Source organism: Camelus dromedarius, chromosome 23 (assembly GCF_036321535.1).
Source record: "Camelus dromedarius isolate mCamDro1 chromosome 23, mCamDro1.pat, whole genome shotgun sequence".
NCBI lineage: Eukaryota > Metazoa > Chordata > Mammalia > Artiodactyla > Camelidae > Camelus > Camelus dromedarius.
This window is the reverse complement of record NC_087458.1, coordinates 8,148,699-8,162,056: the sequence shown is the minus strand read 5'-3', so window position 1 is coordinate 8,162,056 and position 13,358 is coordinate 8,148,699. Positions and strand designations below refer to the sequence as shown.

The following is a 13,358-nucleotide window of genomic DNA, read 5'->3' as shown; positions in this document are numbered from 1 at the left end:
CATTACTCTCTGGGTGGTTTCCTCGTAGGAGATATATCTTCCTGCACTGATTTTACTCAGTACTCATCTGGTGGCTTTCCCACCACCTCTCCCTCTGGTAATGGGTCTTATCACAGATATATGAGCACTTTTAAAAATCAGCCTAAGTAAAGGCTCCCCAGGCAGTTGAGAGGGCTCTGTACCAGCAGCTCACCACACTGTGAGGAAATCCCAGAGAGGAGACACTTCTTCATCTGTTCTAGTCAGGGACTTGACTCTTAGTCAAGACTTTTCTTCGTCAGGCCTTAATTCTTTGGGTAGATAAGAAGTAACTCTCCCAGAACTTCAAGATCTCCAAGAATAACATTTGCCAAAGCTGATAGAAATTATTGGTGGATTATCTACTTTCTTTTTTTAGAACATTCAGATCAAAAAAGTCTGGGAAGGGGGAGGGTATAGCTCAGTGGTAGAGTGCCTGCTTAGCATGCACGAGGTCCTGGGTTCAATCCTCAGTACCTCCGTTAAAATAAATAAATAAATAATTAAACCTCCACCCCTCCCCCACCAAAAAAAACAAGCCTGGGAAACAGGCTAATCAAATTTAAACTGTTTTATTGTCTGAAGGACTTCTCGGTATCACTTGGTTGATAGGATCTCAGGTTCTGGACTTAAGACCATCTGGATTCACATCCCAGCTATAGTGCGCACCAGCTTTAAGTCTCTTGGGCAAGTTACTTAACCCTTGGGAGCCTTGGTGTCCTCATTTATGAAATGGAGATACAGCAGGATCTGCCTGATAGTGTTACTGTCAGAATTAAAGGATGCCCTCAGCAAAGGGGCCAGTGCATGTTTGCCACCGCCGCCTCTGTGTTCATGTGCTCTGTGAGTGGTGAGTCTGAAACACTCAGCTTGGAGTCTGGAGGTCTGAGCGCCAACCCTGGCTTTAAAATGGTTTACCTGCTGTGTAGCTTGGGCAAGTTACTGAAGATCACTGGGCTTCTGTTCCTCATTTATAACGTGGGAGTACCATACCTGCCTCGGAGTTGTTAAAAAACTAAATGAGACAGAAAACAGTGCTTCATAAACAGTCAGGCACTAGTGACACAATTCCCTCTACAGTGGCTGGTCAGCCCCCGGCCAGCACCTGTCAGTCCTCAGAGATCTTCAGAGGCAGAGGTTCCCATCTGCCCTCAGTCACCTGTCTGAGTCTGTCATACCCCTTGATAGTTAGGAAGTTCCTTCTGTGTCCAGTCCCACTAAGGCTTTGAGGTCCAGGGTGAGAAATCGAGTTTTTAGAATTTTACTAATGGTAAAGCTCCCCTCCCACCATTAGGGGTCACCCTTCTCCTCAAACTGTCCAAATGAAGTGATAGCTCTTCTAACTGGGCATTTTTAAGGCAATGAAGCAGAAGAGAGCACTAACTGTCAGCAGATGTTACCTGCTGAGACTGAGGGAAGGGTTGATTGGAGGAAAACAGTAGGGGGGAGAGGTTCACAGAATTGGCCCACCCTCCGGACCTTTCTTTTTTAGGACATACTTCCACTATATGGTGATACCAGCCAGAGATCATCAGAAGGTGAGTGCCCTCATCACCTGTTTTGTCCCTGGCCCATCTCTAGTCCATGTTTCTTATCTATTGTCCCCTCCTCTTGGGGCAGATTTGGAGTGGGGGGAATATATCATCCCTGCCTCTGAGAAATAGGGTAATGAGAGAAAGCAGTACTAGTGACAGGGAAATTGGATACAATGTATTCAGTAGAAATGAGTGGATAACCAGTAGCCCTGGAGAGGTAAGTGCCAGGGAGACACTAGGATGATGGTGGTCCAGACAGCAGTGGGGCTACCAGCCCAGGCAGCTAGGAGCTCAAGAAATGCCGTCTTAAGAGGAAGTGGATGGGCCAGAGGAGGCTTGGGGTGAGCTGAGGGTGGGACTTATTGCGAGATAGAACTTGGAACATTATTTTAGGAGGCGACGCGGCCTGGGCACAGGTGTACAGGTGGGTAAAATCCAGGTATAGTGGGCCTCAGGGGTTGTGAAAGAGAGGAAGCCAAAGGGAAACTGGGAAAGAAAGGAAGGTGGCAGCTTCGCTTCCTGCCCTAGGCACAGGTTCCCAGAATAAAGGCTCTTTCCCCCAGGCCACAGCTGCTTCCTTGTGAAAACTGTTTTCTTCTCAGGTCGATTCTCTCTGGATTCCCAGGAGGGGGACAGTGGCTTGGACTCCGGCACAGAACGCTTTCCTTCCCTCAGCGAGGTGAGTGCCAGCCAGGGAGACTCCATTTAAAACCATGCCTCCAGTGTCCCTTCTCTACGCTCCTAAAGGTTCTCTGCTCACCATTTGCACCAAGGCCCCTGGCCCGTCATCTGCGGCACTCTGCTATAGCTCCAGTTTCAGTCAAGGGTTTCAGTCACTCTGCTCTGGGTTCCAAAAAGGGGGTTTCAAATGCATTCTACATGCAGGACCATCAAATCTGGCTTTTTTATTATAGCCAACTCTTACATGAAGAATAGGGTGGAGAGAGAGGCCGTGTCATTAACTGTAGCAAGCCTTTTTTGAGTATAAGGGAGCAGAGACAAAAATCCTCTGCAACAGTGGCTGGACCAAAACCACATTGCTCGCTGGCTGTGAACATCATCTTAGAGTGAAACAATGAGCCAGGCCTAATCAGAAGTGGCAGTCTCTCTTTGTCACAGATCTTTCTGCAGTTTGAAGAGCTTGTTTTGTCTGAAGTGGTCAAGAGAACTTCAGGCTTTGGCTTCAGAGGCTGTCTTCTAGGTATTTTCAGTCTGCATATGTTAATTGCTGATTTAAACTTACAGTAGAAAAATAAGAGTGAGTGAAAGAAGTAATAATGATGTTAGGAAAATATTAACTTAACCAGGTTAATTACATATGTGAATAATTAATTGAAAACATGTTTAAAACCTAAGTTTAAATAATAGTTGAAATTCTATTTCTTTACTTCTGTCTGTTCGTGGGAAGACGATGAATATATGTGGAAGGATCAGTAGGTTGGAAAGACACCAGGAAGGGGGAGGAGGATCCTAAATAATCCCCAGCTGACATCCTCCTGCAGACTCAACATCTGGAAGCAGTGCGGCCCACTGATGAAGGCTGCGGGCAGTGGGTTGAGACTGTCTGCGTTGCATGCAGAGAGTACCACTGTACCAGCTAGACCTCCAGCAAGTCCTGTAACCTCTCCAAGTCTTAGTTCCCTTGTGTGAGGAGTGGGGGGAGTAATAGCGTCTGCCTCAAAGGGCTGCTGTGAGCACTAAATGAGGTAATACGTAACCAAGGGCTTAGTGTAATGCCAAGCACAGAGTAAGTACGGGATTTTTATGAGCTGATGAGCTGAACCCCAAGGAGATTCTGGATGAGTGTCCTTCTCACAGAATTCTCCGTTCTTCTAGTCACTGATGAATCGGAACTCGGTACTGTCAGACCCCGGGCTGGACAGTCCTCGAACCTCCCCTGTGATCATGGCCCGGACGGTTCAGCACCACAGGCGGCAGGGCTCGGACGCACCAGTTCTCCCCAGCAGTGACCAGGTGAGTGATGGGGCCAGCCTGCAGTTCGCCTTTCCCTCTTTTCATGGCCTTGAATCATCAGGCTAAAGTCCTGTTTTGAGATAGGCCCCACCAGAGAACAAATAGTAAGGGGAGGGCATGGTAGAAGCAGATGCAGGAAAGTGAGGCTGTCTCAGCTTCTGTGTGAAGAGTCAGTGGATACATCCCTAGGGAGGCAATGTCTAAGGACCTTTCTTTTAATGTCTGTATGGAATAGGAAGCAGTATTGTTCAGTGTTCCTCCAGAATGCTAATTCTCAATCTTCTCGTTCTTTAGTCCCTTTCTTAAGCAAAACCTTATCACTTGGCACCCTAATATAGAAAACAAAAGCTCAGCTACCTGGGACCTTTCCTATTCAGCCTTCCCTTCCCTCTCAGGGGCACTTCCCTGGAGCCCTCAGGTTCTACAAAATCTGATTCGAGGGGGAGGGTATAGCTCAATGGTGAAGTGCATGCTTAGCATGCACAAGGTCCCGGTTTGAAACCCCAGTACCTCCATTAAAATATATACATACATATATATCTCACATGTGTTAAATTGCCTAGTGCACCAGCTGCTGTGCTAAATCCTTTAGGGAAAAATGTCATTTAATTCTCACCATCAGGAAAGGAGATAGGCATTAGAACCTTCATTCGGTGAGAAAATTGAGGCGAAGAAAGGCTAAGGGACCATTCAGGGACTCAGCTTGCTAATGGCAGTATCAGACTACAACTTAATTTTCCTGATTTTCCTGAGCCCCAAGCAGGGCTGCCCACTGTCCTGGCTGCTGTTTGACACCCCCCACCCCCCCACCCCCTCATAGCACTACAGAACCAAGGTCGGGCTGCCGAGTGAGGTCAGGGGCACATTGTGTTCTGAAGAGAGGTTTTCCCTTAGGTGGCTAATAGGAGCAGGTGTGGAGTAATTGGAGTCCTTTTCCTGCTCTGAATTTGTTCCAACTTCTGAAAAATATTTAAATTGCTATTTTTTATTTTTATTTTTTTTTTTACTTTTTTTATTGAGTGATAGTCATTTTACATTGTTGTGTCAAATTTAAATTGCTATTTTTGAGTGATAAGAGCAAATACAGTATAGTTCCAGTTTCTTAATAATAATCTATGTTAGTAAGAGCAGAGTTGGAAATCTAAACTATTCATGAAACTGTCAGCAGCTGGGGGTGGCATCATAGGGAACTCTCACTTTGTTAGGTAATTCTGCAGTATTTGTTGGGTTTTTTTATGATAAGCATGTTCTGCTTTTGCAATCAGAAAAACTATGTATTTGTAAAAAAAAAAATTTTTTAAACAAATCCTCTCTGCAAATAAGCAAAAACTTAGTGCTTTCAGGTTTCACTAGAGAGCCAAGTAGAGCCGGAAGTGGTCATCCAACACCCCTTGGGGATCCTGGATCCCATGGGATTCAGGGACTAGGGTGTTGGAGGAGAGGAGGATAGGAGTTGAGGATGTGTTCGAGAAATACAGATCCAGCACATCGGGCCTGACTGCAATTTTGAACATGCCATTCAGTCTCTCTGGGCCTCACTTTTTTCATTTATAAGTGAGTGCTGGACTCTGACCGCTGAGCTGCCTTCCGGGTCTCCCATGTTCTGTACTCGATCATTCTGAGCATACAGTCTGTAAATACCCAGAAGAACAAAAATGAGTGAGGAGTGTCAGGGAGGAACTGTCAGGAAAAGCCCCTGAAGAAGGTGGAGTAAGAGGGTGTCTCAGGCCTGGGAAAAAGTACTTACGAGTAATGCCTGCCCTAAGTAGGTTCCAGAACACAGCCCTTGTTGGGGAATCACTGAAAATGAGGTTGATCAAATTGAGTGAAAGGTGTAGTTGGTAGAAAAACTTTGAAAGCTCAAGGAAGCTTTAGGGGAAAGGTTTGTCCAGTGAAGTATCTGAAAAGTTTATACAGTGTGAAATCTCTCAACATGCCTAATCGATGGCATAAGGGGAATAGAGAGAAAAGCCAAGCTAAGAAGTTTGGATTTCAGACAGGTAATGGGGATCCACCATGGATTCTTGAGCAGACAGGGGAAGTGGTGACAATAGAGTGGGAGAAGGATCAGCTCCATCCCCTTTCGCTCAAGGAGGCAGAGCTGGACTACAGCAGAGGTCAGGGGCAGGGGTCGGGGCAGAGGTCAGGGGCACGCAGTAACTGTCGAGGAGCACTGTGGAAGGCCTAGATTGGGAGGGTGTGTGTTTGGGGTGGGGGCACTGCGGGAGGAGCCCAGCAGTCCAGCAGGAGCTCTAGGTCCTTACTTGCAGGCTGCCACTCCCTCCTCAGATCTTTCACAAACAGGAAGAGAGCACTTTCTCTCACTTCCCATCTTCATACGTCATGTGACAGGCTGCTCTGCGTCTGCCCTGCCCCACCCAGAAGCAGTTGCCTTCCTGCAAGTGGAAATCATCTTTTCTCTTCTCTGAGATTTGGGGGTGGTAGTGAGATGCCAGTGTCTACCAGGCCTGTGTGGCTTTCCTCGCTAGCGCTGACTCGTTACCAAACAGACTTCACTGATTGGCCTGGACCCCTACCCTCTAACCGCTCATCTCTACAACTTGACTCTCTCCCCTAGGGTGTAGATCAAAGCCCAAAGCCTTTAATTATTGGCCCAGAGGAAGATTATGACCCGGGTTATTTCAACAACGAGGTAACGGTTTCCTGATTTTTTCCTTTCATCATTCTCTGTCGCACCAGCTGCTCCAGACTAGAAGCGGTTGGACTGGCACCAGCTGTGCGGGAGCGCGGGGGAGGGGGCCGCGCTTAGCAGCCCTGGAGGGCGGAAGGCATGGGAGCTCAGCTGGGACAGGCGGTGCTGCTGTGCCCTTCCTCTGTGCCCCCCAGCCCTTCCCGTCCTTCTGCCTTCCAGAGCGACATCATATTCCAGGATTTTGAGAAACTTAAGTCACGGCCAGCTCACCTGGGGGTTTTTCTACGGTACATCTTCTCACAGGCAGACCCCAGCCCCCTGGTAAGTCACAAGTGTCTGCCTTGATTGAGTGCCTGCTTGTGCTTGGCCCTTGTCCCTGCTCTCTGGATGTCTTAGGTCAGGTCCATGGGTGCACTTAGGCATCTCAAGGACAGAGAGAAAACAGAGAAAAAGATGCAACCTAGGTGGAAGGGATGCTTCGCTGCTGACTACATAGATAGCTCAGGGAGGAGCAGGAAAAGCTAGGCCAAGAAAGCTGTCATTCTGGGTCAGCTTGGAGGAGATGGTCTTTCTAGGTTTTTTGAATGAAAGTGGATACAGACTGACTGTGTGGAGTTGTTACTACAAGAAAGCTTGGCAGAGGAGCAAGGTGATAAAAAGTCTTCAATCTGAAGGTGATGACAAGAAAGACAGTGAGGGGATGGAGGTCAGGGTACCCTGCAACACTGTCGGAGCCCGCAGGCTTACGAGTTTCTGTCATTCTGCTCGGCTGCTTAGAAAGAAAGGGAGATGAAAGGAGAGAGGCTGCTGTTGTGTTTTTCAGCATAAACTTCTTGCCCGAAGCATGCACTGCTCTTTCTCCTTTCTGGCGATACCACTGTTAAAAGCCAGAGTCAGCGTCCATTAGCTATTCATTGAACACCTGTGTATAAGTCCCAAGTGCTGGTGTCTCAGAAGCATTCCTGAAGACCAGGAACAGTGCAAGAGAAATAAAACACAAACCTTTAAAAACAGCAGATAAGCAGTACAAGACAAAATGCCAGATGTGGAGACGGTGCAGAGCTGGGGAGTGATTGTGTTGGCGGGGGTGGGTGCATGCGCAAAGGGGTGAGGATTATCTATCACAGGTTCCTGAAACGCTCTAAGCCAGGTTTCTCAGCCTCAGCGCCACTCACGCTTTGAGCCGTAGAATTCTTCATTGTGGGGGCTGTCAGGTGCATCACAGGGTCTTTAGCTGCATCACTGGACTCCACCCACTAGATGCCAGTAGCACCTCTGCAGATGTAACAATAAAAAACATCTCCAGACATTGCTGGTTGTCCCCCGGAGGGCACAGCCTTTCCGGGTTGAGAATCTCCGCTCTAACCCATTTTCTCTCTCCTAGCTTTTTTACTTGTGTGCAGAAGTCTATCAGCAGACAAACCCCAAGGATTCCCGAAGCTTGGGAAAAGACATCTGGAATATCTTCCTAGAGAAAAATGCGGTAAGGCAATCAGAAATTGGATTACAATTTTATTATATTGTTTGGACCACTCAGAGGCAGAGGGAGAACTAAGCAAGACATTCAGGCCAGATGGAGACAAGTTCTTACAGAGGATTCCTGGATTCTGTACTTAGCTGCGCTCTCTCAAGATTGATATCCTCTCTTATAGCTCCTTTGTTCCACATGTAGCAGGGTAGACTGCACGTTGCCTCTCTCTGATGTGTCTGGAGAAAGAACTTGGCACCAAATCCTAACCACTCTCCCCTGGATCAGTGTCCTGGTTCCCTTCAGCCCTCCTTGCTTTGCCCATCCCTGGGACAAAGAAATGGAGGCCCAGAGGCATCAGACGATAGAAATCCGTGGGCCATGACATGAGGCCAGATTTCTGAAGCTCAGCATGACTTGCTGTCACTGTCCAAAGGCAGCATTCAGAGGGAGGGCACCCTAGAGAACCTGGGGCCGGTTAGCACACTGCATCTGGACGTGGTTCCCAAGGATGTGTCCGGGATCCGGTGGCAACAGCACCTTGGCCTGCAGAGGGCAGTTCCCATCTCAGACTCCAATCTAATCAACTAAACTAATTCCAAAATGACTTTACTCATCTGGCAATCAGCTGCGAGGACTAATGAGATTGGGAAAGAAATTGGTTTTCCTCAGGATTTTCATTTTTGCCCCCTTCAGTGGGTCTTAAGTAAGGAGGCTGGAGCCACCAGTTGTTCCCTGTCGGTGGTTGTGGAACCAGCCCAGGATCCAGCTGTCAGGTACTCGTAAAGCCAAAGCCAGGCACGGCGCTCACTGGAGGACTTGGTGACGTAAGGCCAGCTTTCCCATGGGAGTCGAGGCGAGGGGAAGCCCATCAAATCGCCTCACAAGGATTTCTCCCTTGCTGCCGAATTGGCACCGGTTCACTTTTTGGAACCTTTCCATTCCACGCACCCTGATGTCCTTGAAATAAGAGTGGGGAAAACTGCATGTACCAGCCTCCGAATACAGTCCCAGCTTGCCTTGTAGCCTCAGATTCCATTCTCAAAATCCCCAACCTAGATTCAGTTGGAGAGCAGTGAGTGGAGGCTGGGGTAGCTGCAGGGGAAAGGGGAAAGGCGGTGTTCCAGAGCCCTCCTCGCCTCTGCACAGTACCTCCCACGTCCTCACCACTTCTGCCCTGCTCTTCTGTTTTTCAGCCTCTGAGAGTGAAGGTCCCGGAGATGCTACAGGCCGAAATTGGTAAGTTGGCTCCTTGGTCAGTTAGTCTCCTCTTGGTGCTCATCTTGCGTGGGGCCCTCAGGAGGCTCTAGGGAACAGAGAACATAGTCCCTGCCTTGGGCAGCCGTCCTCTGATCGGGGGAAATAGGGACAGTTCCTCCAGGACCCCTCACTGTAGCTTATGGACAAGCCCAGGCGGGACAGACTCTGCCTCTCCCTTGTCACGGGAGACACGACTTCGGAGGCAGGGGCTCATTTCTACCGATATTCTGTATGACCTCTCTGGGCCTTGGTTGGCTCATCTGTACAAAGAGAAGATGGGATTCCTAAGTCTGGTGACCAGCAGGATCCCTTGGAGACTGCTGCTTTAAAAATTCAGAAACCAGGGCCTCACTCCACCCCATCTGCAGAGTCAGAATCTCTGGAGTGTTTTTGTTCTTCTGCTTTTGTTTGTGTAAGCTCCTTACCTAATACACAGTGGGGACCCAGTGAGCCCGGTGACTGCTCTGCTCCCTTCTCATTCTCAAGTCATGAAAGTAGAAAGAAGAGCTGAGGGTGGCGGTCAAGAGGATGTCAGTCTGGGAGGCTGGTCACAGGAACTTCCTAGAGGTTAGACGTTCAAAGCTGCCTTCGAAAAGAGGTGCTTCACAGGCCTGGATGACAGGGAGGAAAGCTGAAGGGCACAGGGCTTGCTCCAAAGCAGAGTGAGGGGCAACCAGGGACTTGGCCTCCGCTGAGTGAAGCTAGACGCAGGGACAGGAGAGACACCTTGCAGTTTCTGATGGGGAGTGCTTGCCTTTTTCAGCCTTGTGAGCTGGGCCTGGGGTGATGGAGGGGGATGAGCCTCTTAGTTTGCATTTGATGTCCGAGGGCAGCATCTGGACACATCCAGAGAGGGGCCTTACTCTTTCCCCACTTAATGGAGCATAGAACGTCCCGAAAATGTTTTTGTCCTTGGTTTGGACTTGGACATCAGGATTCCAGTCCTGAATTCAGGAATGACCTGGTAGATCCAGGCCTCCTCCACTTCCTTTGGCTGACAGGAGGGCAGGGAGCCAGCCGCCCCTCCCGTGGCCACAGGGAGCTAGGCTTTGAGATGCTCAGCAGTTGTAACCTCCGCCTCCCCGACATCCCTCCCCTTTCTGTCTTCCCTCGGCTCCCACCACAGACCTGCGCCTGCGGAGCGGTGAGGACATCCGCGCTGTTCTCTGTGAGGCTCAGGAGGCGGCCATGCCGGAGATCCAGGAGCAGATCCACGACTACAGGTTGCCCAGAGCCCCACCCTCCTGCTCTGTCTCCCCTCTGCCTCCTCGCCCTTTGTCTTTCCCCCATGGTGTGTATGTCTACGTTATGTGTGTACGTACGTGTGCCTCACTCTGTCAAGCATTGATGTACATTTGTTTCTTTCTCTGTGTCTCTCTGGCTCAGAACAAAGCGCACCCTGGGGCTGGGCAGCCTGTATGGTGAGAATGACCTGCTGGACCTGGATGGGGACCCTCTCCGTGAGCGCCAAGTGGCCGAGAAGCAGCTGGCTGCCCTAGGAGATATCCTGTAAGTCTCCAGTCCCACTCCCACCCCTTGAACATGCTGAACAGATTGACATAGTTTGTGGGTCTGTTTCCCAGCCTTTCCCCCTCTTCCACTTCTTGCCTGGTTTTCCTCCTCGAAAGATGGGGAGAGTCTGGCCCTCCTGCTGCATTTCTCAGGCTGGGGCTGCAAGAATTTCAAGGGAGTTGCAGAGCCCGGGGCTCCTGACAGTAATTTGATTGTTATGACAAACCACTGGCTCTAGCAACGCTGTGAGCTTTCTGCCTCCCCTGCCTAGCCTCTTCCTGACCGTTCTCCCTTCCCGCCGCTAAGATCGTATCTGATGCTGACGGTGAGAGCCATGCTGTGTGTCACCAGTGGATGCCGTTCCTTCAGGAGACAAATAGAATGGACTGGTGAAAACTGAACCATTTTTAACTAATCACATCAGAGGACTAACCTAACTGAACTTCTTGAGAAGCTTCTGGCACAACTGCTGGCATTGCCTTTTTCCAGTCCTGTTTTTCTAAATTTTCCCAGGCACCTGGGATGACTCTGTGTTTTGTGGGAACCCTTCCAGATGTAGAGGTAGATTTTCACCCCAGCATTGCTTCTCCAAACAGTAGTTGTGTGACCTTGAACAAGCCATTTCATCTGCCTTGGTCTCATCTACAATAACAAAAGTTGGGCTCGACACTCTCTGTAGTCTCCACTAATGCTGGTTTTTCAATCCAGCACATATTTATGGTGTCCCCTCTGGTGCTGAGCACTGTACTAGGCTCCTTGGGTACATTAGTGAACAAACACCGATGCTTATGGAGCTTATGTTATCTTGGGAAGAGAAAGCAGTATATAATAAATGAGTGAATTTTATCATTCCTTGGAAAATACTAAGTGCTGGCAAGGAGGGAAATAGAGCAGGCCGAGGAGGGTCAGGAGCACGTGAGCCAGTGGGTTGCAATTTTAAATAAATAGAGTCTCATTGAGAAAGTCACATTTGGACAGCTGAGAAAGAGGGGGGTAGTGGTCATCCTTGGGAACATCTTGGGGGAAGAGCACCCCAGGCAGAGGGAACAGCCAGGGCAAAGTAAGAATGTGCTTTGAGAAGCAGTGGGAGACCAGTGGGGCCAGAGCAGGGTGACGGCAGAGAGCAGGAGGACCAGCCTCACAGAGCCCGTGACTGACTGTTGTTTTTTCTCTCAGCGCATGAGGAGGCATTGGAGCCTTGACAGACTCGTGTGGTGGAAGCTGGTGGGAGAGCAAGAGAGGGTTCCAGACAGGGAGGTCAGTTGCAGGAATCCATGCAGCAGGGGCTCGGACCAGAGCAGTGGCCATGGAGGTTGTGGAAAGAGGCCACCTCTAGGTATTTTTTGACAATAAAGCCAACAAGGGGATTTTCTAAAAATTGATGTATACAATGTGAGAGAAAGAAAAATGAAAGACGACTCCATAGTTTTTACCTGAATGACTAAAAGGACAAAAGTGCCATCAGTCGAGTTAGGAACAACTGTGTGTGGAGCAGTTTGTGGTAGAAAATAAGGGGCTCAGTTTCAGTCGTGTCAGAATCTAAGATCTTCTGTAGACGTCAAACTGGAGATTCGAGTAGGCAGCTGCATATATGAATCTGGCATTTGATAAGAGTTCCAATTTGGGACTGAGACTAGATGAGGTCACGCAGGGAGGGCACGGTCTTTGAAAACAACCCTCCCACTCAGCCAAGCCCTAAATCTTTCTGGGCCTTAGTTTCCCTAGTGGTCAGATGGCTGTAATCACCCCAACCACTCCAGGGATGGAGGCAAAACCTGACCGAGCCTATTCTGAGATCATAGGCACCACAGTGCTATACAGGATTATTATTGACAGCATAGACACTGCTTATAATGGCTTCTATGTAAAGGAATGAAGCTTCAGCCTCGTTAAATGGAGGTATAGTACGTACTCATGGATTATTCTAAGTGTAAATATTATACATGTAAATAGCTTGGAATGCTGCTTGGCCCATAGTGAACATGCAAATATGAATCGCTGCTCCCATTTACCTCTTTTCTTTTAAATAGGTTCCTCTGAATCAGGTCTCAAGGAGTGATCTCTGCTCTCTCACTTTTCCTTTTGCCTCAGTGTCAGCCCAGCCCAGCCCTTCTAATTTAGTTCTAGGTGAACACAAGGAGGAACCTTGTCCTCCATAATAACTTCAGAAGCTGAAACAGATACCAAGCAAGAAGCTCTGTTTGCCACATTCCACTTGCTTTTAGCTAGAAGGACATCATCTTCATCGTCCTCATCCTTGTCATCTCTCTGTGTGAACTGACTCCCTCAAGGAAGTGAGAGCCCTCACCTCCTGAGCCCCAAGCTGGCTCCAGAGCTGAGACCAAGAGTCTGAGTCTGACCTTTTATCATCCTCTTCCCTCCTCCCTCCCCGCCACCCCCCCTTTTCTGAGAGAGAACTTACCCTCCTCCCAGTCTCCACACGGCAGACGAGCCTCTGCCTTTGCAATCTGAGTCATCTGTTCTTTCTTTTTGTTCCAGGTCCAAATACGAGGAAGACAGGAGGTGAGTGAGTCTGTGGTGTGGTTTCAAGGTGGGCAGGAATGGGGTTGAGCTACTGGGCTTTGCATCTCTGCCCACCACGGGGGAGTCCCCAGTGTCATAGGATCATGGTCTGTCCAAGTTTAGTTCCCAAGTGTCTATGTAACCATAAAGAAAGGGGGTCGTGAGGTCCAGGCCCTGATGCTTGGGGACCACTGCCTGGGACATGGGTCTCCTCAGTGAGAAGACACCAAGCCACCAGCATTCCCAGCATTCCCGTTCCTGAGCTCCTCTCCACCCACATTAGCCCTGTGTCTGCCTCCCTGCTTCTTTCTCTTAAGCCACCTAGAGAAGTAGCAGTGACAGAATCAGCCTGTGTTAGCAGCACCTACAGAGGGAGCTGGGGTCCTACATGTTTCCTCTCTTGGCACATTCTTCT

At 49.1% G+C, this 13,358-nt stretch overlaps 1 protein-coding gene across 9 annotated transcripts in view; it reads left to right on the top strand.

Moving 5' to 3' along the window:
• ARHGEF11 (Rho guanine nucleotide exchange factor 11) overlaps window positions 1-13,358 on the top strand; it is a 96,682-nt gene that overhangs the window by 62,114 nt on the left and 21,210 nt on the right. For all 9 annotated transcript variants that reach the window (XM_031436036.2, XM_031436035.2, XM_031436032.2 and 6 more), the window contains 10 exons: window positions 1,511-1,556; window positions 2,156-2,232; window positions 3,390-3,527; window positions 6,106-6,180; window positions 6,400-6,501; window positions 7,565-7,663; window positions 8,845-8,887; window positions 10,035-10,131; window positions 10,295-10,417; window positions 12,920-12,943. In XM_031436036.2, the coding sequence (XP_031291896.1) occupies window positions 1,511-1,556; window positions 2,156-2,232; window positions 3,390-3,527; window positions 6,106-6,180; window positions 6,400-6,501; window positions 7,565-7,663; window positions 8,845-8,887; window positions 10,035-10,131; window positions 10,295-10,417; window positions 12,920-12,943 (824 nt within the window). The remainder of the gene's footprint in view (window positions 1-1,510; window positions 1,557-2,155; window positions 2,233-3,389; window positions 3,528-6,105; window positions 6,181-6,399; window positions 6,502-7,564; window positions 7,664-8,844; window positions 8,888-10,034; window positions 10,132-10,294; window positions 10,418-12,919; window positions 12,944-13,358) is intronic.